Source organism: Coffea eugenioides, chromosome 10 (genome assembly GCF_003713205.1).
Source record: "Coffea eugenioides isolate CCC68of chromosome 10, Ceug_1.0, whole genome shotgun sequence".
Lineage (NCBI taxonomy): Eukaryota > Viridiplantae > Streptophyta > Magnoliopsida > Gentianales > Rubiaceae > Coffea > Coffea eugenioides.
This window is the reverse complement of record NC_040044.1, coordinates 1,515,885-1,538,247: the sequence shown is the minus strand read 5'-3', so window position 1 is coordinate 1,538,247 and position 22,363 is coordinate 1,515,885. Positions and strand designations below refer to the sequence as shown.

The window sequence follows — 22,363 nt, the reverse complement described above, 5'->3', positions numbered from 1 at the left end:
CTTTTTTTTTTTTTTGGGTCTTTCCACTCATTATTCTTTCAATCCTTTTGCTTTCTGATATGTTTATGTGCATTGACGTGATAATTTTAGACAAAACTACAACTTAAAGTTTATTCGGAAAGTTAAAAAGGGAGAGAGAAGCTAAAACAATTTTCGCATTTAACTAGTTTTTTTTTTCTTTTGTTTTACGGCTTCTTATATTTCTATACCCGGATTAGCAGTTTGTTTTATTGAATCGAATCCCTGCCACAAACTAAAAATGTGATCAAACAACAACCGCATTGTGCTCAAAATAAAAGTATGATCCAATGCTGAAGGATGGAAATTAACATACTAAATTGGAAGCTAATGTATGAGATTTAAATATTAAATTGTAATACGAAGAAAAATATATGAATCCGTATATCCTTAATTCAAAATGAATTTGACAAATAGAGAGAACAAAGTTAACCACAATTTAGGGGTTAAAAAAAAGAGCCAAACAACGAATTATTCTCGCATTTGAGGGCCCAAATTTGCCGTCCGAAAAACAATACTTCAAAGCAACACTGTTGGCCCAAAAGGCGAACACCACGGATCATAAGCCCCGTTCTGTTAGTCTCAGTGGACCAAGTGAATAACTGTTTTTCGGCCAAGGTACTTCTGGACGGGAGTCACAAGGCTCCACACGCGTCTCAGCCCAACGGACTCCCCAGTCCAGTCAGTTTGCTCGTTGCCGAGCCTGTATCTCTACAGTAACGGCCCGGGGACTTTCCTGGGTCCAAACTCACACAGGTGGTGGTCCTGACCCGCTCACTTCGTCCGCGGTGTGATGCCCGCTTAGCCGCCAAAAAATCAATTAAAAGAAAAGGATCGTTATTAAGAGGACCGATGTGGGACTGAGTAAAGGAGAGTTCGACCTGGTTTGTGCAAAACCTCAAGCGAGAGAAACAGAAGAATAGGAAAAAGGAAAGGTGGGGAAAATGTTGAAGTTCTTGTCGAAGGTGAGGATCGAGTTCAACGCATTGGATCCACGGACGGCGGCGTGTATGGAGTTTTTGGCTCAATGCAACGCCCGCAAGGCTAAGGAATCGAACCCAGCTTGCCAGGTCCAAGTTAAGCGCCGGACCGACGATCAACCGCCTCAAATCACCGTCACCTTCGTCAACGGAGTTGAGGAGAAATTTGACGCCACCGCCACTCCAGCGCAGACCATCCGGAACATGATTCTGGAGAAGGGTCAGTACCTGGAGACCGAGCAAATGTTCCGAGAGGCTGGGGAGCGGTGGCCTGTCATTATACCTGAGGAAGAGCTCAACCAACCATTCGCTGGTATTAAGGTAGCTTCTGTTTCCATTTTTTGGGGTTTTTCCCTTGATTATAATTTTAATGTGGGTTGGGAGTGGCTGTGGCATTTGGTCGAACAAGGTGTGTGCTTGATGAGTATATCTCATTAACCTTGAGGTTAATGAAGCAATATTCATGATGATTTTTGTAGATAGATGTTGATTATGGGCTTATATGATTTTCCTTTTGCTTTTTTTTTTTCGGAGGATTATGAAGCAAAATTCATGATCAAAATTTAATTTTTCTGCTAAACTTTAGGTCTCTTTTATTGGAGTCTGCCAAGTTTTAGCTTTCATGCTCAACATGTTCTTCATTTTATAAACAACGCTAGAAGTTAAATTGTGAAAAAATGCTAATATAAATGCAAATAATGTGCAATTTGATAGTGCATATCAGCTTTAGATTCTTGAGAAATACAAAGAGCTGAAACTCTCTCTTCTTGTAGCTGAAAATAGAAATAATGTGCAATTTTTATATCGAATTGGGCTTCTCATTCATTACGATTTCAACTTTTTTTTTTTGGCCTATTTTACCTTGTAAATGCCAAAAACAAAAAGTACAAGTGTATTTCACGACGTGTATTTCAACTTTTTGTTTTTGGCATTTAAGTACTCTGGTGGGGTGGTGATTTTCATACTCGAAGTAAATGCTTTGATGGACTGCGAGCTACTGTTGCCATGACGCGGTGGTGTTAAATTCCTGTGTCCCTCTTAGATGTAGCTCTTCGTTCCATGTATTTGACCCTTACACTGATAAGCCTTGAATGAGTGAGAGCTTTGGTTCACTAAACCGTTAAAAGTACTCGACTTGGATTAGGTAATTTCTAGCTCAGATTGATGGTACTAGCTCTCTTACCCATCCATAGATCAAGAAATGAATGGCCAAGCAATTTGTATAGTGGTTCTGTTGAGTTTAGTTTGAATAGCTTTGAGCTCATAAAGTATGCCATTTTTATTAGTGGTTCATAATTGGACGTAAGGGCCGCATGGTAATGCCTATTGAATTAGCAGCATCATTCTCAATAGAGTACATGGCAAAAATTATCACTTAACTATCTAAAATAGCACGGTTTGGTCATTGAACACATTTTTTTTTATTATGCCAAAATGGTCATTCAACTCCTTAAAGTGGGTCTTTTGGGTCGTATCGTCCAATTTCGCTAGTAAACCAACAGTAAAGAAGCACATTTGACCTGGTATTGTACAATTTTAGAGACAAAAATGTCTTACATTGCAGGTGATTTCAGAGAATGATCCCAAAGGCTTGTTTTAAGGAGTTAAATGACCTTTTGGTCGAGGAAAAAAAGAAGTTCGGTGACCGAGCCATGCCATTTTTGATAGTTTAGTAACCACTTTCGCCATTTACCCTTCTCAATGTTCAAGTTCCCTTTATTACATGACATTATTTCAAATCATCTGCATGGTGCTGAATGTCGTGAATGGAAATATTTTGCTTGATTGTAGGCGCAGGATTAATTTTCTATAGCAGATTGTATACTCTAGTAGTAATCTAAAGTATACACGGCTTTGAGTACATAATTCTTTGTGCTTGTTTTTCTGTTCCAGCCGAAGAAAGCAGAAGAGAAGAAGCAGTGACTGCAGTCAGCAATGTCAAGGATATTAATTGAGCAATAGGGCCGAGTCTTTTAGTTGTGACTTGAATCTCAATTTTGAAGACAAATAGTTTGTACATCTGCGTTATTGAAGGCTCATACTTTTAAACTGGATCCACAATCTGTTTCATCAGCTTTCCATTCTTCTATTTCCCCTTCGTAATTTTAAATCAGTTAGGAAATTTATAAATCACTTGGAATTTTGGACAAGACAGGAAATGATGGAATGCACTGAGAAGGGCTGGAGGAATATTTAGATGAATCAGGAAATCTGCTCGAGGTTTTCTAATTCCTTCAATTTGGAAAAAACGGATGAAGGCTTGCATCAAGGCATGGTTGAATGTTCTATAACTGAACATTTCAGATAAGTGTTGCTCCAGACCTATATCGCTTGGCTTGCATGCCCAAGAGCAATAATTGCTTCCGATTAAATAACCGAACATTTCAGACAAGTGTTGCTGCGGACGTATATCGCTTGAGTATGCAAGTAAATGCCCGGCGGCAATAATTGCTTCCGATTATCTGTTGACAAAAAAGAACTAATACAGTAGGACCCAAGTGAAACAGTGGTGAGCAATCAGTAAAACAGACTTCCTGCCTCGGGCCGAAGTCAAATTTCTCCACAATCCATATATTCACAAATTTCTGTACATCCGAATCTAAGTAGTTTTCTATTGAACCCTAAAATCACAGCCTGGTGAAAAGGTAAAAGGAAGAAAAGGAAAAACAAGGGGATACTGTCGCCATTTAACAGTCTGGCTTAAAATAAAAGATCCGCTTAGCCATCAATAGTCTGGCTTAACATAAACTATCCGCTTTTCTATCGATCTTCCCGTCGGACTATATTGGGATCAGATACCATGTCCATCATCATCTTCTCAGGCGAGTCCTCCCAGTTTCCAAACGTCTTCAAGTCAACCTGCACAGAAATTAGAAAGAAATACTTGAATAATTAATCTAAAATAGTTCTGATTTGATCAAGTTTCAAACGCAGAAGTGTCCATTCCCTTTATCTACCTTCCGTCTTTGCTCAGTGAAAAGCTCTTCTCGCTTCTTGTATGAATTTTGGACTTCTTTTGCTGTTCTTCCTCCTAATCCCCATACCTCCACCTCTAAAACTGAAGCTTCAAGTGGTAAAAACCCCTGGAATAGGGAAACTATAAGTCTTCATAGATACTACAAAGTCACTCAAGTTACCCTCAGATAACAAAAAAGCAATACTATTAAGTGTGCCCGATGGTTGAGGGGTACTCAGTTTAACATTATCCCACTGAACCAGGAGTGAAACATAAAGGGGCAATTACCACCATTCCACTAGATAATTTGTATTCCTAATTGCAATAGAGAAAGAGTTGAGTACAATACTATCATTAACTGTAAGGACTTTTAAGTAAACAAATAGTACTGAAGGGTTCTACTACATGGCAATTGGATGAGGTCAGGTTGGCATCTGCTCGCTACTTGAGGACGATGGAAGTATGAGATGAATATAGACTACAAAATTATAGTCTTCTCATAGATCATACAACATATCCCAATATGCATCCCATGGTTTGCTTGTTTCTTTCAGAGTAGTTGCTTATTGTAATTTTCATCTCCATGAAGCAAGACAAAAAAGAGCACGAAAAACCTTAGTGCCACCAATTTCTATAGTGAACCAAGAAATTGGTTCTAGGACAACAAGAATCCCAGTACCCAGTAATCAGTGGAAAAAAAAGGCATACATGATGACTTGCAGGTAAAAGTGATTGTCTCTAGCAACCTGAACATCATTAAAACTGTACCTGATCAGGGATGAGGGGACCATGTTGATAAGTTTTGTCAACAGCATGATGACGAAAAGTAACTCTAACAAAATCCTCATCCATAAGTATTCTCTCATTCCCAATGGATCCTCCAAATGCCATTCCAGCTGGCTTTGGATGAGGGTCATATGCCCTCATAGTTGGATGCAAGTGGCTGTACACAAAATTTTTTTCCCTCCCTGCAAAGGAATAGTAACAATTTTTTAACCTTACATAAGTAAAGAGATGGATTTCTCCTAACTTGCTGAGAGAATGCAATTTGTGTTCATTCTAAATTAAAAAATAAAAATAAAAATAAAAAGAATTCTGTTTAGTGTTTACCTACCTGAAGACAAGTAAACACGAAAGACAGGATCTATTGCATAGAGGCTACCAGAACTTCCGTAGAATGCATCCCTATTTTCAAAACCCTGATGTGTGAGGGCACCAAAAATTGACCTCCTTTCATTGTTATCATTCTTGCAAGCAGCAATGAGCACTAACACTGGCCCATTATAACCCTCAACATGTGACCAGAATCTATTTAAACCTTTCCCGTGGAGAGATGACCTGCACATAATTAATAAAAGATCATGAGGCTACCAACTGCAGGTGTCGGCCAACATAAAGTTTGCAAGTCCAATGGAAAAATCCCACATGTCAGCAAGTCAGGCTTTTACTCTTAAAACCCTTATTATATCTAAAGAGCACTTTTTCCTGAAAGAAAATTTTCAGGTGCACCTAAATCACCCATATTCATGCAAGTTATATTACACATTTCTCAAGATCACAGGTCCATCAGAAGCAACTAGGTGCATAGCTAAACATATAACTTGAAGTGGAGAATTAAAAAGGTGAAAAAGTACACAGAAATTGAAATTAATAGTAGCAAAAAGACGTAGGTAAACTATAACAAACACACAAGAGAGAGAGAGAGCAACTTGTAAAGTAGATTTTCGCATATCCCATCTGTTTCACTTGGGAAGCATGCTTTTAAAATCTCTTCATTTAGAGTACCACTTAGGGTCAGTGATACAGCCCAAGCCCTTCCACATGTAAGAAGGTGGGTATTGCAAACTTCTGCTGCAGAATTGGCATGCACAGGGAAGCACAAATCCTCCGATTTGCCCTGCCAATTAGGTATCCAGAGTCAGCATACTGTATAAGCTTAATATGTACTTATTGTCCACATTGTTTGACAATGCCATTCTACAGCTTTGTATTATCAATTTTGTGTCAGATGGGGACACACAAGAAGTCAACTACTCTAATAAACTGCAGACACTATCAGAACATCCAAAAACACTCACCTTATGGGACCCCAGAATGACATTAACAAGCATGGGCTGGGACAATGAAGAGTTCTCAAAGAGCCAGAACCCAAAATAACTATTTAGTTTGACACATTACACAAAAAGAGTTACAACTGAATATTGAATAAAGGAATTGAAAGCACAAACCTATTTCCAGAACAAGTCATCATGAGAGAGACACATGGTTTACAACTTCCGATTTCTAAAGAGCTCAAAATAGATAATCTGTTCGCCTCAAAGAATGTTGCATTTACCAAATTAAATCATGTAAAACAAGTTGTGATTTGTCCTTACCACTTGTTAGACCATATAACACCCAATCCTGACTTCTAAACATGCGAAGGAAGATACAAGAAAAGGTTCAGAAAAAGCAAAGATAACACATCCAGAAAATCTCAAGGAAAAGGTACCTCATGGGTTGTAAAGTAACCCAATCTTGTATACACAAAATGCGCCAGGCAGTCTGCAAGATATGGCACTGTCTTCACTGCCCACATGTGAAATTTTGCAGCAAGAAGTTGAACATCCAAACCAGAAATTCTTGAGTTCCATAGATCAAATTTATTGCTTGATTCTGCACATGACTCAACAGCTGACAGCACCAAGTGATGAATATCTGGAAGACCACTACTCCCAGGGCTGGTAGAAGATTGCAACTTCCTTGAATCGCATGACATAATCCAACACATCCAAAGAAGCATAACTAAATCAGTGGGCAACAAGGATCCACTCATTTTACCATCATCTTCAGCTGGATCAAATTGCAGCCCCACAGGAAGGCCAGCCTTGTTATGTGCGATAACAAACACCTTGAATAAATTATTAAATGAAGCTGAAGTAACTGTCCTTCCACAGCAATTCACGTAACCTCTCAAAAACTCAACCCAACTGACCCCTCCTTTCTCAGTCAAGAAGAATTGGTCCACAATGGCAGAACCCACGTGACTCAAGAGCACCGGAAATTCTTTTGGCACTATACTTCCTTCAGTTGTTGATGATTGGTCCTCAATAATGAGGCCAAAGCATTTCTATTGTCCATAGAGAAGGAATGTAAGCATTTCAGTTGGAAAAACAGTTGATTTAACCAATTGGAATCCTAAACTAATACGATGAGAGAAAGAAAGTATGGAAATATGAGCTCACATAAGAGGTTCATCAAACATCAAAATCATCAGATGGCACACTTTTTGGCTCTGAAGAATATTAATACGAAGAAGTAAAACAATTATCCCGCGTATCAATTATCATATCATAACAGAGGTGCGACAAACATCAAAATCATTGAAAAAAAAATATTTTTCGGCAACTACGAACTGGGCGTTTAGTTGCATATGAGCATGAATGAGTTAAATAAGAAAATCCGAAAAAACAAAAGTCTAAACACCGCCAAAAACAAAGAATCAACTAAAGAATGATAGCTGAAATTGGTACGATCAGTTAGACTTATTTACTTGATGTAAAGGGAACTTGGGATGATAATTCTAACGGGGATTTCGTGGAGATTGAGTAATAAGCACCTACCTGGAGGGAATCAAGAGGGATAAGTTCCGTTTGGGGATCAGAGAGACGGGAAAATGCTTTCTGAAGAGTCGGAAGAGCCCCAGTAGATGCTGCCAATGATTCTGCCTCCCGTTGAACCCCTGAAATTTGTTCTGTCGATGATGATTGCCCCATTATTCTTCCCCTTTTCCTTCCTCTGGTTTCCTCTTCTTTCTTCAACCTTCCACACAAACTTCTCTACACGTTCTGCTGGCTGAAGGCTTGAACTCTACCGACGGAGAAGGGGAAGGCCAAAAAAAAATTGAAAAAAAAGCTTTATGAATATCTTTACTGGTCTGGGCTTTACGCTCCCTGGACCTGACCCAAGCCCAAGACAATCAAAGTTATGACCCAAACACTTTTTCAATTTTATTTAGTTGTTATTAATGTTATTATTATTTAGTTAATCTACCCCCTAATTGGGTCTTGTGCACCAAATTGAGCAGAGTAAAGCAATGGGTTATACTAATAAATGACCCAAAAAAAAAAAGCACAGTAGTGAGATACATTAATTAAATAACTGTGACTTTCTTTATTTAACTCTTAATCCCTCCCTCTTTTTAATTCATCTATTTGTTCTCAACAAGACTACAACACATAAGATTCCAAACAACAACTGAAAAGAAAAGCAGAAGGGAAGAGAGTTTCCGCAGCTATGATTTTCAGTTTTTGAAAACTTCTGATAATTTAGTGCTAACATTTTCATTTTCTCTTTTCTTCTTACCACGACTTTTCCTCCAACAATTTGGAGTCAAAACTAGTTTATATTAAGTTTATAACACTAGTTTATATAAAGTTTTTTTTTTTTAAGTGTCAGTGGGAGGTTGCAAATTTCGAAACCAATCCAGTTCATGCAATTCCTCTTCCGTTGTATCAAGTCACTTTACGGTTGAAGATTTCATATAATGTGAAGTTATAAAGCAGGATACTAAGAAAAGCACATGACACTTCTAGTTTTTACTTGTATTTGTGCCACACATAAACCAGATTTTAAGTCCATTTTACGAGTTGAAAATTGATGCTTTCACAATATTTCGACGGTAATAACATAAACCAAGCGAGGGCAACATTGCTCAAGAAATTAGATTCAATACTTTAAAGAATCAAATGGCTGAAGGGGAACAGCAGGACATTGCCGATTGTTCTCCCTGCTTCTCTTTTGGGCTTGTTTTTCATGGCAAGCTCTAAAGTGAATGGTAAATTAAACTACTGGACTGGACGAGTGGATGTTTGACACTAACTAATGTTCTCGTGCCTGAGGTTTACATCCAGTGATGATGGGAGATTGGAGACCAGTCGTGGTCAGATCAGTCTTCCCGTCTTCTCTTCAGTTGCTAAGTGCAAAGCGCATTAACGCCCCCCCGTTGACAACCCTTTGCTTTCTTTGGAGTGATTTGACTCGTGGGTCCGACACCCTTTGTCATAATACTCCATTAATTAGCAAAACAACCGTGCCACTTCAATACATTATTATTTTCACTTCTCCGGATCAATTGATCAAGCAAATCTTAGCCCATGGGCATTCCATCTTTTCCGCGAGCTCACCAGGACCGGAGGATGGAGGAGAGCGGATTCAGGTCATTCTGGACCAGACCCCACAAAGGTCCAATCGATTTCATACACGTACACGTCTTACAATAAAGCATCCCCTATCATAGCCCAACCGACGAGTATCTGACTCCCAAGTTTATTGTCTTAATTTCTTCTTAATATCATAATCAACTTTTTAATCTTTTCTCTCCCACTTGCTGGCTCACTCACTGTCAAGACTCTCACAAAGCTCACTCTCTCTTTCACGGGCTTGTGATTTCCGATTCAGTTCAGCAAGAAAGCAGAGCAAAGATGGGCTCTGTTTCGCTGAAAATAGGTGATGGAACAGCAAGATTCAAGAGGGCTTCTCTGTGCTCCTCGGCAGTGAATGTGCTGATGCTTTTTTCTGTAATCACTACCAATCTTTTTGCTTTGTATGCTTTCACTTACTCCCCTAAGGACCCTCTGACCAACCACTCAATTCACCATACTCAAAAGAACATATCTTTGATATCCGAACAAGTCTCCTTGATCCTCAGGGAGATTGAATCTTCTCAAAAGAAGCTCGCCCAGATGGAAAAGGAGCTCTTAGGTTATGAAAGCATCGATCTTTCCAGACCCAATACTGCAAATGAGCTAAAAGCTTTCTTGCAGCACCATTTGCTGCCTCTGGGAAAAGATTCAAGAACTGGGATCACTGAAATGGTAGCTTCTGTGGGGCATTCTTGCGAGAAATCTGTGGATTTGCTGTCTCAGTACATGAATTATAAGGTCAGTGGACCTTGTCCTGATGATTGGAGTCTTGGCCAAAAGCTGATTTTGCGGGGATGTGAGCCATTGCCTAGGAGGAGGTGCTTTGCTAAGACTATTCCTAAGGTGGGTCTCCAACCTTTTCCTATTTCACTTTGGAAAAGTGTTAGTGAAAAGGTTTACAGTTGGAGTGGTCTTACTTGCAAGAATTTAGCTTGTTTGAATAGCAAGAAGTTGAATAGGGATTGTGCTGGTTGTTTTGATATCGTAAATGGTTATGAAACTCAAAAGTATATTAAGGCAAGAGGCAAAAATGATTTCCTTATTGATGATGTATTAGCCTTGGGGAGTGGTGGTATTAGAATTGGATTTGATATTGGTGGAGGTTCTGGGACTTTTGCTGCTAGAATGGCTGAAAGGAACGTGACTGTAGTTACTGCCACTTTGAATATTGATGCACCATTTAATGAATTCATTGCTGCAAGAGGGCTCTTTCCTGTGTTCTTGAGTTTAGATCATAGGTTCCCTTTCTATGATAATGTGTTCGATTTGATTCATGCTGCGAATGGATTGGATGTTGGGGGCCGCCCTGAGAAGTTGGAGTTCTTGATGTTTGACATTGATAGAATACTGAGAGCCGGCGGATTGCTTTGGTTGGATAACTTTTACTGCTCTAATGATGACAAGAAAACAGCTTTAACTCGGATAATTGAACAATTCGGCTACAAGAAGCTTAAATGGGTAGTGGGAGAGAAGATCAATGGATCAGGAAAAGCAGAAGTTTACCTCTCTGCTGTTCTTCAGAAACCAGTAAGGGTACAATGAATTAGGACTGGTCCCTGCATATTAAGAGGTAAGAATAGCTTATCTAGCAATAGACTCCACAATAGATATTTTGGCTGTTATCTTATTTCTTAACTGCCTCATATATTTCTTTGCAATGTGAAATAAGCAAGGTGAATTGGTTATATCTTTCTCGACTGCAATCAGCAACATACATGATGATAGGCTCTGCCAATTTCCAAGTGTTGTATATCTGTTTACTTTATAAATTTGTTTTACTTTCTTCTTGATGAATTTTTAAAGAAAGATGTCTTCTTAGTTGGATTTTTATTGACAAGGTCATTTGTAATATCAATTTATTCAATATTTTGAAAATTTTCAGCACAACCTGAGGCTTATATCTGGATGAACTTGCAATGTGGGTCACTAAGGTGCTTCCAGTGAACTTTTTTATCTCACTGATAAGCCCAGTTGTTGAATGCTTTTGGTGGGTGTTGGCTTCTGACCGTCAAAAGATTCTGCTTGATTTCTTCAATCACCTATTTAAGGGCTTTTGCTGCATAAGTGCTCGAGGCATTTCATTGAGATACAAAATGGTCCTCAAATGCTGTTTATGCTTTTCAATGTTCAGGACTTTGTGCTCGTTGTTTCTGGATCATTGCCTTTTGTTAAGCTTTTTATTGTGTTTGGTTCTTCTGTCCGTAATTAGATCTGTTAGCGTAGAGATTCCATATCTCTAGAATAGGTTTTTAAGGTTCATCATGACTAGCGGGCATGTGCCAATTTTGCATCTGGTTCATCGAATGGTTTCTACGACCTAACTTTGAGAGAAATAATTCTTAGCTGTCATAGCATGTGTCAGCTTTTGGTCGACAAGGAGACTCTGCAGAGTATATGGCGAGGTATTTGATGCTTTCAAGCTTTTTTATCTGGATTTCCAGGGAAGGATAAAGTATTAAAATCCAGCTGGCCTGACAAGCAGCTCCTACGACCATTCTTGCAAAAATTGTTGAAAATCCTCCTCCCTCTTCCTCCATAGTTGCCAGCATTCAGCTTTAGTACCCTTGCACAGGGAAATGTTAGACACGATTAGAAAGCCCTACAGTTTTGATTAGATTTCATTCTTGGTCTTTCTGGTTAATCCTACTGGTTGGTTGCCATATTAGGCCTTCTTAATCCATTTCAGCCAGTAAAAATGTTTCCAAGGGGTTCAGCCAGAACGACAGAAGTTCCAACAATTCAGTTCCCCAACCCACAAAGTAGACCTACTCTCTTAAATGATAATTCTCAAGCTGGTTGTTTTCTGTATGCATTCTATCATCCATCAGACTATACAGACTAGCAATCTGATACAGTGGCGAGTCCCAGATATTCCTGATAAGTGTAGACCATCTTTATCAGTGATACAGTTATAGCATATCTCTCGTAGGTTTCTTTAAAAGATAGTTTTTGTTCTTTTTGGACATCGTTCAAGAGTATTATTTGGAAGACTGCCAGGGTTCTCAATTTCCCAAGGATCAATACTCTCCCAAGGGTTCAAGAGTATTATTCAGGCTCATCCGACTCGTCTAAAAGAGACAAGTTCAGTCTCTGTCAATAACTTGTATTACGATGGAGATCAACAGTTAACATTAAGTTTGCAAAGTTGATTGTAGCCCTAATTATTAAGCTCTAGGCCTAGTTCTCACCAACTAAAGACTTGTCCACTTGCAAGCAGAGTTGTTGGCTCTCTTCTGGGGCCTCTATTTCTTCCATTTTAGCACTTGATTTTGGGAGTTTGTAAGAGTGAATGTCATGCTTCAGCTATGTCAACTTCATTTTAACCATCATCTCCAAATATTCAAGTGTTGTATGTTTGACCGTCTGCATGGTTGGGCCTGTTAATTTAGACAACAAAAACTCCTGAGGGGGCATTCAATTGTTTAATGGTATTTGGTTCATTGCCATGGAAGATATACGCTACTGCCAGGGCCACAGTTCCCTCTTTAAGCGCTTTTCCAGATTATTAACTCTCCTGTTTTTCTCTGAACCTCGGTACAATGTACATCCTTAGGAGGCATCTTTCAAATGCCTGAAATGTTAAGTAGCGAAGCGAAGCGGAAGAAAGGTGATGTAAGGTGAAGCAAATGGGAAGCTGTTTCTCTTAATTGTAGCTTGTTTGAAATGCAAAATACGAATCCCTACGTGATGAAAGTTGAGAAATAATAATAAAACAGAGTTGCCTTACTTCTGCATAGGATTTGGTTCATTCCTTGAACACAACACTTGTAACCAGTTTTCTGGAGAGGTCTATTTCCACACTAGCGTGTATGAACTGCAAATTGTCTTCCCATAATAGCTTCATATGCTAAAAATGTCGCCACTCGCTACTACAGAACCTGATACGTTTCCATCATACAAGACTTGCATTTAAAAATGCTCAAACTACTGGTACGTTTCCATAACACAAGACAAGCATTAAAAGAAAGCTCAAACTACAATACTACTCTACACCACCTGATAAGGTTGTACATACATTACATTAATACATTTATTAGCATCTACGCTGCAAACCAACATGATACTGCGATGCATGGATTAAGCAGAGTTGAAAATCAGACTTTATCTCAGCATCAGCGAGGAGGGGCAACAAAGCACCGCGATTTCAAAAGCAGGCGTGCTTTCTCACATATTAGCCAAGGCCATCACAAGAACGTCCTGCTTCTGAGACAGAGTTTAGAAGTTGCATTCCCTCTTCACCCATTTGCTGAACCTCAGAGGGTGATAGGATTCTGATGCACTTGACACAACCAACAAATTCCCTGTAATTCCATTTCAGGATGAAAAAACAAAACCTTTGTCAGCAAACATAATTGCTCTGATTCGCCATACATGCTATGCTGCATAATCATGGAGTAATATAGTAAATCTGAGAGAGAAATTTTGCTCGCAAGTAGTGTCTCCAGGACAATATCTGCAATAAATTTACAGCAAGAAACTAAACGTGCCTTCTGATGTTGATGATACACAAGGCTTTCTATAGACACAGAATAGAAAAGCAACTTACTCCCAAGGATCATCCCCAACAAGAAGCACATCATTCTCAAAATCCACATACACCAGTTTCCAGCCAGAACCTTTCGAGTCGTTTAGCAGTCCCTTGAGACCAAACATCCGCTCAATTGCAGAACATAGTTCATCATAATTCTTGAAACTTGAGACGTCAATTGACCTTCCAACAGATCCAGCCTTTTGGATCTATCAGCCAATACGCATTCCATCATTGAGGAAGTAAAATAAGCGAAAGCCATTAAAAATTTGGAAAAGATAACAGCAATGGCATGCATAACATGCACAAGGCAAGCTGAAAAGTTGAAAGCCAAACAGACATGAATAAGTGTATGCCAAATAATCTTCCATAGAGAGTCAGTGACTTAGCAGGAAGAATATTCTACAGGTCCATAACATCTGTCAGCATTCCAGAAACAAACTTGACAATGGGCGACCACTTACTAGAGGTATGACTCCACAATCTTTTGCTATGAACAATGGGTAACCGAGATACTCCAGTCAACCAACAAAGTGGTTGAACATATCTCGGAAGTAGATGCAATGACATTACCTCTTCGTTTATTATAAAAATTACTACATTCAACTCAATACTTTTGCAAATACTCCACAACCAAATGCACAACTTGCTGCATGCAACAAATTGCTTACCTTTGTATACGTTCGCACCCTTGGAGTTGTTTGCTGCCAGGAGCTATTTGGCAAAGCATTGCTCTCATCAAAATCTACATCGCTTGAAGACGTACCACCCGAGTTATCAACAAATTCTTGCACAGAGAAAGCTTGAGAATCAGCCAAGCTTGTAGAGGTAATCTGAGATTGAACATCCTGGCACGAATTGAAGTTTCCCATGAGGTAATCCGAAGGACTCTGGAAATTAGAATTCTTTAGCGTGCAGAATTCATCCAATGCTGTGCTTGAAACAGAAGGATCAACCACTGTGCTTCCACTGTTATTTCCATCAAAATTTAGACAACTATACATATCACTTTGGTTAGAGCTCTCATTTGACAAATCTTTTAAACCAAATGAGCTGGCTAAAAGGTGAAGGTTGGGTAGATCATGCTGAGGTAATGCAACAAGGGGGTTTGTCTGGGACAAAAATTTCGTATTATTAAATTGGTTATTCCACAATTCTTCAATTGTCGAAAGTTCAGGGCCCAATCCTCCTGATAATATAACTGGCTGATCATGCTTCCTAATTGCAGCAGATGAAGATCCAGGAGGTTTGAGAAGCCCAGCCAGAGATTGGCAAGATGAAGGATATAAATTCCATTCATTGTGATCTGGGTACACAAATAGACCATTGGCGATCGAATTTTCTTCTTGGGATGCATCACTTGGCAGAGACTGGAGAAGATGCGAGTCCAACTGTGCCTGCATCATCTTTGGACTTGCTTGCACTGCTAGCATATTATTATTCTGATTCAATAATACGATATCATTTACGAGATTATGCGAATTTGCAGGCTTAACTACCAATCTATCATCGTTACAGTGTCCAAGTGATGAATATTGGCTCAACTGATCAGATTGCAGCTCAGGCTCTAGTTTGGTAGCTTCGGTATGAATTACAGAAGGTGTTTGGTTTCCAAGTTTGTCCAGATGTTGTGGTTTCCCAGGTAGAACTGATTGGGATGAAAAGTTCAGTTTTGAGTTGTTGGCTTGGTCAAGATGGCTTTGCTGAATACTCTCACTTTGCGAAGATACATGATCTCGAGGAATAATCTCAGCCTTTTGCTTGATTACTGCCTGCGTAATCTTTTCAGCCTCCAGCACTGGAGAAACCTTAGCATTTGCTTCTAGTAGAGAAGATGCAGTGCTGGGAAGATTGTCGACACAATTGGGTCTTATCAGCATCTTCATTAGTTGTTCTGACCATGGGTTGGAAACAGAAGGACACACAATATCCCCACTAAGATTTCCTGGAACTCGAAGAAAAGGTTTGTTAACTAAACTTTCCCATTCAGTTTGTGCTCCTGATGCAAGATTATTTTGATTTGGTTAGTATCACTTTAATACAGGGGCTGGCCACAAGACATCATAAGAAGAAACTTACCCAAAAATGCAGATTGGAAAGGTCGTTTAAGACCTGCAGTCAGAGAAGGAAAAATGAAGAGACTTTCAGGGGTTTCAATCTCCCAAGGACTCACTCTATTCTGCTTATCCCCACAACCAGGCTCATCCCACTCTACCTGTTGTTTGAACAGAGGTAAAGTTCAATAAGCAAATATGAAAGCAAAACTTGCCGAATTTGCCAAATTGACTGTTCTTGAAGTATCCAACATTAGTCCCAATACACTTTACCTGAAGACTTCGCCACTTGGAACCAGGCCATCTCAGTGGATCCAAGTCACTTATGCCAACAATTGTACCCATATATCTGTCCATGAAACAGAAAAGTTTGAGAAAACCGAAGTCAAAAGGGACCTTGTTCAGTAAACAGCCAATGACAACAGAACTTACCTTCGCTTACTTGATTCCTCAGTTTCAAACATCATTCCAAACCTCATACCAGCTGAAAGCTGTGTTCCATATACTGATTTTCGATATCTTGCCAAAGGGATGACAAATTCAGAAGGACATGCCCTGTGAAAGTACAAATTTCACCAAAGGGTACTCGTTTTTTTCAAATAATGATTGATCATATAAAAATAATTATTGTAACAAAATATTTGCAAAGTACCTGGGATTGTAGAAAATTGTAAACGGACTCCTATTTGCAGCAGCATGAGCTGCGGCAGCAAGGACTCCTATATGCATGCTATCAGCAGAGAGTACCGATGATGGTAAAGCAGCCTGTTGACGGTTAGCACGCCTCACTCCAAGCAATAACTGTGACTTCTCATCCCTATCACAAATAGCGTCGTTCATTACTAATCTTCAAAAATCAATGAATTACACATTCTTGATCTGTGAGTATTTCGAACACTTTTTCTATCATGAATAACCACACATGAAGCCAACTAAAAAACTAAATTTTATGTGATGAACCGTATTATTCCAATAATCAGCACCAAATAATTTATGAAGATCAATAGTCGCATTGCACGCAACAATGAGTTTCCATTTCTTTTCCTCAAACAGAGAAATGCACATGCTCATCAGAATTTGTAATAACATCACTTTATGGCTTGAAAAAAATAAAAAAAAATCCAACCATCTCAAGAAATGCCACGCATTGGAAATCGAAAAATAACCAACAGTCAGTTGATTTGACTTGAAATTACCTTATAAACAGAACAGAATCACCTGCTCTAAGTCTCTTTGTTCCAACAAACATGCTCCAACCAGTAGTAAGAAGATGCCGCTTTGGCTGGCCTACATAAGAAACCAAAGTATTAAAAGCAACAGTCAATAAAAGTAAAATGAGAAAAGGTCAATGCTGAAGATCAATTCTGACTTCAGGTCAGTATTGGATAATAATAATGTAAGACTTAATCCGGCCTCAACAAGGACAACCCTGCTATATTACAATACAATTATGACAAACATGTCTGCATGTCATTGGCTTCCTGGTTGGAATGGTTAATTGCAAGTTATCAATGAATAATAGAAAATTGGACATTGTAGAAATATGGAGACTATCAATGTGAAGATTATTTTTCAATGAACCTTATCGTTACAGACGAAATTGTGCTAGGCAATCCTAGTATCAATGAAACAAGCATGAAATAATATATAGAGTGAAATTTAAGAGGGAAATCAGAGAATGCTCACCTCGGTATATATGACGAAAAGTCCAGGTATTATCGTGCAAGTCTCGGACAACAAGCTCTTGAGTTGGAGGTTGCATTGAGTAATCCTAAAATGGCACGATTGAATATGGAGATAAGAAAAATCAATGGATGGAGTAGATGATCCATGAACAGAAGCTGGCAAAAGATATCTCAAGCAATAAGAAACCTCACCAGTTGAGGAAAGAGTTTTTCAGCTGCCCTTCGAGGAACTGAGAAGCCACCATGTGTGCTAGTGTCACTTGCGGTCAGAGTCTTGCAAAAGAATTCGGTAGGATGTTTGCTTGGCTTTATTCCAAAGTCTGGCATGGGAAAAATATCTTTATCCTGGTGCAGAAACAGAAGAAATTCCGTCAAGGAAACTTTTTCTAAGGTAAAAGAACTTAAAAGGAGTTTGTTTATTTATTTCATTCTAGGCTTAGCTGATTTCATATTATGACAAGTAAAAACAGTTTTTCAACTCTGAGCTTACAGAGTTCACAGGTTGAAGGCTCATTTGGGCATAAATCTCATCAGTATCCTTATCTGCCTATCACAACCAAAGAATGCCACGAGAAATGTCAATGACTTGTACACATTAGCGAAGATTTTATATAGAGAGATTCCTGAAAACATCTCTGAGAGCACATACATGTTGTGTGACATTGTGCACTTGACACAAAAGTTGGGAGGGGAGATTGGGATAATTCGGGATTTGAGACGTTGCTGTTCTATTTGTTGAAACTGAAACCTGTGTCAATGAAAGCAAAATCCCATTAGCCCAAAAAACCAACTCGGTAACCCAGAAAAGCATCCAAAGAGACTGCATGTATTAACATTTTAATCATATCAAAAGTAGATCATACTCCTGATACATCCCTATGATAGCACATTTAATCTATTCTAAGTTTAGTCATCCATTTTTAGTGATCATAATCCTGCAAAGTTCTAAATAATCTGGAAAGTCCACAACATATTGTACCTAACACTAAAGCTTGAAAACTTAAAAGCACCAAATCTGGAAATGGTCTGGCTACTTCAATAGTCGATGAAGCCTACAACCAAGGTATTGCACACACTGTCTAAATTTAATTAATAGTTCATTTATATCATTCACCAAGCTGTTATTTACCAAAAAAAATCCCCAATTTGTCAGCAATTTCTCAGACCTCAGAGCCACTTTTGTCAAAGCAGCAGTAAACTGGCATTGTGAGCTTATAAGATTCCTTATTTCTAGGCCTCTTCTTTTTCTTGTTTTCGGGTGCACTGAAAACCTTTTCCCATCCCTAAGGCCATCTCCTAAAAGGTAACATTCCACTTGAACTTTAGAAAGAATCACTTCGCCTGTCATAAACAAGCATCCAATTTACCGCACTCTACCAAAGCATGTGAAATTTCCGCCAGAAACGTGATAAATTCAATGCAAGTGCAAACTGAAAACAAGCAGCGTTTTACCTGTTTCTTTAACATGATAACTCTGTTGAACTTAGTAGCAACAAAATGAACTACTAACCTGCTCGCTGTGACCTTGTGGAAAATAATACACAAGGCTTCCCACCTGAGGCAGCATCACCAGTGGACCAGCACATGCGTGCCACAGCTCCGAATTTATTGGCTTTCTAATTCCTATGGAAATTCAGGTTCAGCAAAGAATAAGACTCCGATCAGAATAATGTCAAGAGACAAATGCTAAAGCCAGAATATTGAAGATTACCTCTCTCTCGAGCCTCTAACTGGTGAAGACATTATTCAATTTAAGAGTTATGAGACAAATAAGAATCAGTTTAGGGAACTAACCAGACTGATCCTGCATTTCCTTCAACAGTTTCATCTCCTCAAGTAGACTGTTCTGTACTCCGGGAACCAAAGCTCCTCCTTTGATCTTCTCTTCAACGGCACCCATCTTGGCCGGTACCTCTTCTATTTCAACTCAATAACACAGTAAAAGAACTCATCTTTGCTCAAGCAGTGAACCTAGCAATCAAATCAGAAAGAACCCTTTAATATGCCATGCAACTGATCAACATCACAAAAAGTTCCAGTCTTTCCACCCATCCTAAGGGAGTAATACAAGCTCAAAAGAAGGACCAGAGATAGCAAACCACTAACACACCTGAAAAGGGATCACATAATTCTTCAAAGCAAAGAGAAATATCCCTTTACCCCTTTTAAAGATTCTTCTTCATACTTTCTTCAACTTTATTAATAGGCACCAACAAACCCATGTCAAAGTACTAGCCTAACATGATATTTCTGAGAGAAACTGAGGATTACGCCAAAAGACCAACAAGTGAACACAGCTGATTAGAGAATCTAGAAGTAACACTATGTGAGAAAACAATCCATTTGACACACGAGAGAGAGGGAGAGAGCATGCCCAAATAATCCAAAACCAAGGAACAAAAGCCCTGCAAAAGGTACTGAAAATCTAAGTGGGGCTTCTCTCCATCAACAACGCCATCACAGCGAAAGGGAAATTTTTGAAAATGAACTCCCCCTAAAAACAAAGAAGAGAAATAAAAGGAGGTCCGGGAGCAGGGCCAAGACCGGGGCCGGTCAGTTGGTATCAAAGCACGCGGATCAAAGCATGACTAAATATTAGCGAGTGGTCGGATTATCATTTATCAAGTGTGCCTTTGATATCCCTTTTATCTGTTCTCTTTTTCTACCTATCCTCAAAAGAAACCGACCTTTCAATGAAAGTGATCATTATTCTGATTCCTCTCTTCTAAGCTCTGAAACTACCCGCCCATCCCAGTCCTATTCGGCCCACCCCTTGTTTTGCCTTTCCCTTTTTCTTTTCCCATTTGTCTCTCTCATTCATCATAATTGACACAAAAGTTTCACTCTTTTTTACCAAAAACTTTTCTCCAAAGATAGCCCATTTTCTTCTGGGTTTTTTCTACTAATTTCTATTTCTTGATTGAGTAAATGAACCTAAAACTGAAAAGGATTAGTGTGAATGCATGGTCTTACCCAGCCCAGCTCATATACACTGGATATGGGTGGATTTTTTTGCAGCTTTAGGAATCTGATGAATAAAACTTTGTGACGAGTAAATAAAAATGGGATAAATGCAGCAGGGGAAAGCTATCCCAACACGAAATCGATCGTGTCAGAATTAATAACTGAAGTATTCTACTACCATCTCCACCGTTTCTTGCGTGCATATATCCACTGGTCCAGTAGTAAAGAAAACAAATCTTTGAATTTTTCCCGTTTTCTTTTGTAGTTTCGAATTAAAAAAGAAATGGAGGGAGTGCTATTTGGGACATGGGAATGAGACAGATGCGAGGCGCATTTTAGCACGTGGATATCGAGGGATTTGACTCCTTTTTTTAAAAAATTTGACTCTCAGTCCTCAAGGTTTAGACCAAATTTGTTGCGTCCCTTGTGTTTCTTCTTTAGTACATGACAGGTTGGGATTTGGGACCGGTCTTTCAAGTATACGAAGGGCGAAGAGGAAATCAGCTCTTTCTTGGGCACAATTAATTTCTTGTTAAATGTTAGATTTTTGCTATTGACTATTTCATCATATGAAATAGTAATACCGTATCTAACAAACGTCATCATCAGTTTTAGCCATGATCCAAACTTATTCGTATGTCTTTTATTGTTAATCGAATTTGGCATCACTATACAAAAATTCTCAAGTAGCTATAATTTATTTAGTTTCCTTGTAAATCATGTGATAATTTTTTTTAGCAAATTCCGTTTACATGGAGGGGTTATTTTATTAAATTATCAACAAAATGCGGAGAGAACAAGGACCTAGCCTTCAGTACAAAGAAATAAATAAATGAAATAAGGAGTGCAACTCTCTCAGCTCACAATGTGTAATTTTAAGTATGGCAAAATAATTCTATTTAAATTAATTAATGCCTGAATTCTAGATGAAAAATGATGGAATGAGGGAAAACAACTACATGATCTAAGTGAAAACGAGGCAAGACCCTCAAGATTTACGGTAAACACGAGAGATAGATTATTTGAAGACATTAAGGGTGATCTGAATCTATTTCAAATATTTGCACAAAGGCCACTTAGCTTTTGAACTGGAACTTAACAACCTAATAAGTGCAGTTAAATCCACTTCCACTTATATAGCATGATAACCCTAAGAAACACATAATTGCAACCCATGAAGCAAAAGCATAGCTCTAAGTAGTAAAAAAATGTCCAAAGTTTTTGAACTTCTCGAAGAGAGAAACAATAATGTCACTATTACAATCTCGAAAGATGCCTCTACCATAAGTATTGTTGCTGAACACACTAGCATCAGTATTTGGCTTGTAAAAACCTTTGTAGTGGCTTGTACCAATTAATAGATTGAAAATACAATTCCTAATCTAGCCCTAACTTGAAAAAATCGAGCCAAATAGGTACCTTGATCACCTGACAACTATTGATTAAAAATTGAACTAACTGCTCCCAACACTTTGAAAAAAATGGGTTGACTTCATAAATGGCTTTTTGAACTTGAAATGAGACATTTTGAAATATGTGATATATCTAATAGTATCATATTAACAAAATACTTATCTATGATTGTGATGATATAAAAAAGTCATGTAATTTTTAACTATACTATTTAAATTATAAATGACTGCATACTAGATTTACCTAAGTATTTATCAAAACTTATATGTTTTTCTTTTTAAGTACATTTGTTGCACTTAATCGTATGAAAACTACATCTAATAATTGTTTTGTCTTCAAATGGTTACACTTTAGGTGCATAAAGGACCAAACGTTTTAATACAAAAACACGAGAGACCAAAATAGAATGAAAATAAGAATTTAGGGACCAAATATGATATTGTTGAAAATTGACAGACTAAAGTAGAATTAAAAATGAAGCCAAGGGATTAAGAGTGCAAAAATTGGGCATATCGAGGAAATGCTCCGAGTTCTTAATGTATTTCAAGAACCAAGAGATTCAGATTCCACGACTTTGTAAAG

General features: G+C 38.5%; 4 protein-coding genes across 4 annotated transcripts; 2 read left to right on the top strand and 2 right to left on the bottom strand.

The window, feature by feature from the left end:
* The first annotated feature begins 890 nt into the window (after positions 1–890).
* LOC113749674 lies at positions 891–3,054 on the top strand. Its single transcript, XM_027293497.1, has 2 exons — positions 891–1,319; positions 2,892–3,054. Exons 1-2 carry the CDS (start codon positions 963–965, stop codon positions 2,919–2,921), a joined length of 387 nt encoding a protein of 128 aa, XP_027149298.1. The 5' UTR covers positions 891–962; the 3' UTR covers positions 2,922–3,054.
* A 454-nt stretch (positions 3,055–3,508) lies between these two features.
* Positions 3,509–7,813, bottom strand: LOC113749516. The gene is made up of 7 exons (XM_027293274.1): positions 7,557–7,813; positions 6,446–7,063; positions 5,664–5,851; positions 5,069–5,292; positions 4,723–4,922; positions 3,956–4,081; positions 3,509–3,857 (listed from the first exon to the last, which is right to left on the bottom strand). The coding sequence occupies exons 1-7, from the start codon at positions 7,707–7,709 to the stop codon at positions 3,759–3,761; spliced, it is 1,608 nt and encodes a 535-aa protein (XP_027149075.1). The 5' UTR covers positions 7,710–7,813; the 3' UTR covers positions 3,509–3,758.
* Positions 7,814–9,136: 1,323 nt separating this feature from the next.
* LOC113749573 lies at positions 9,137–11,329 on the top strand. The gene is made up of 2 exons (XM_027293357.1): positions 9,137–10,707; positions 11,020–11,329. The coding sequence occupies exon 1, from the start codon at positions 9,417–9,419 to the stop codon at positions 10,677–10,679; it is 1,263 nt and encodes a 420-aa protein (XP_027149158.1). The 5' UTR covers positions 9,137–9,416; the 3' UTR covers positions 10,680–10,707; positions 11,020–11,329.
* Positions 11,330–12,947: 1,618 nt separating this feature from the next.
* On the bottom strand, positions 12,948–19,830 carry LOC113748696 (auxin response factor 5). The gene is made up of 15 exons (XM_027292228.1): positions 19,515–19,830; positions 19,199–19,375; positions 18,915–19,027; positions 18,054–18,152; positions 17,895–17,951; positions 17,597–17,749; positions 17,406–17,490; positions 16,916–17,006; positions 16,372–16,536; positions 16,152–16,274; positions 15,993–16,068; positions 15,745–15,880; positions 14,337–15,664; positions 13,684–13,874; positions 12,948–13,438 (listed from the first exon to the last, which is right to left on the bottom strand). Exons 2-15 carry the CDS (start codon positions 19,302–19,304, stop codon positions 13,309–13,311), a joined length of 2,853 nt encoding a protein of 950 aa, XP_027148029.1. The 5' UTR covers positions 19,305–19,375; positions 19,515–19,830; the 3' UTR covers positions 12,948–13,308.
* Between the last annotated feature and the right edge of the window lie 2,533 nt (positions 19,831–22,363).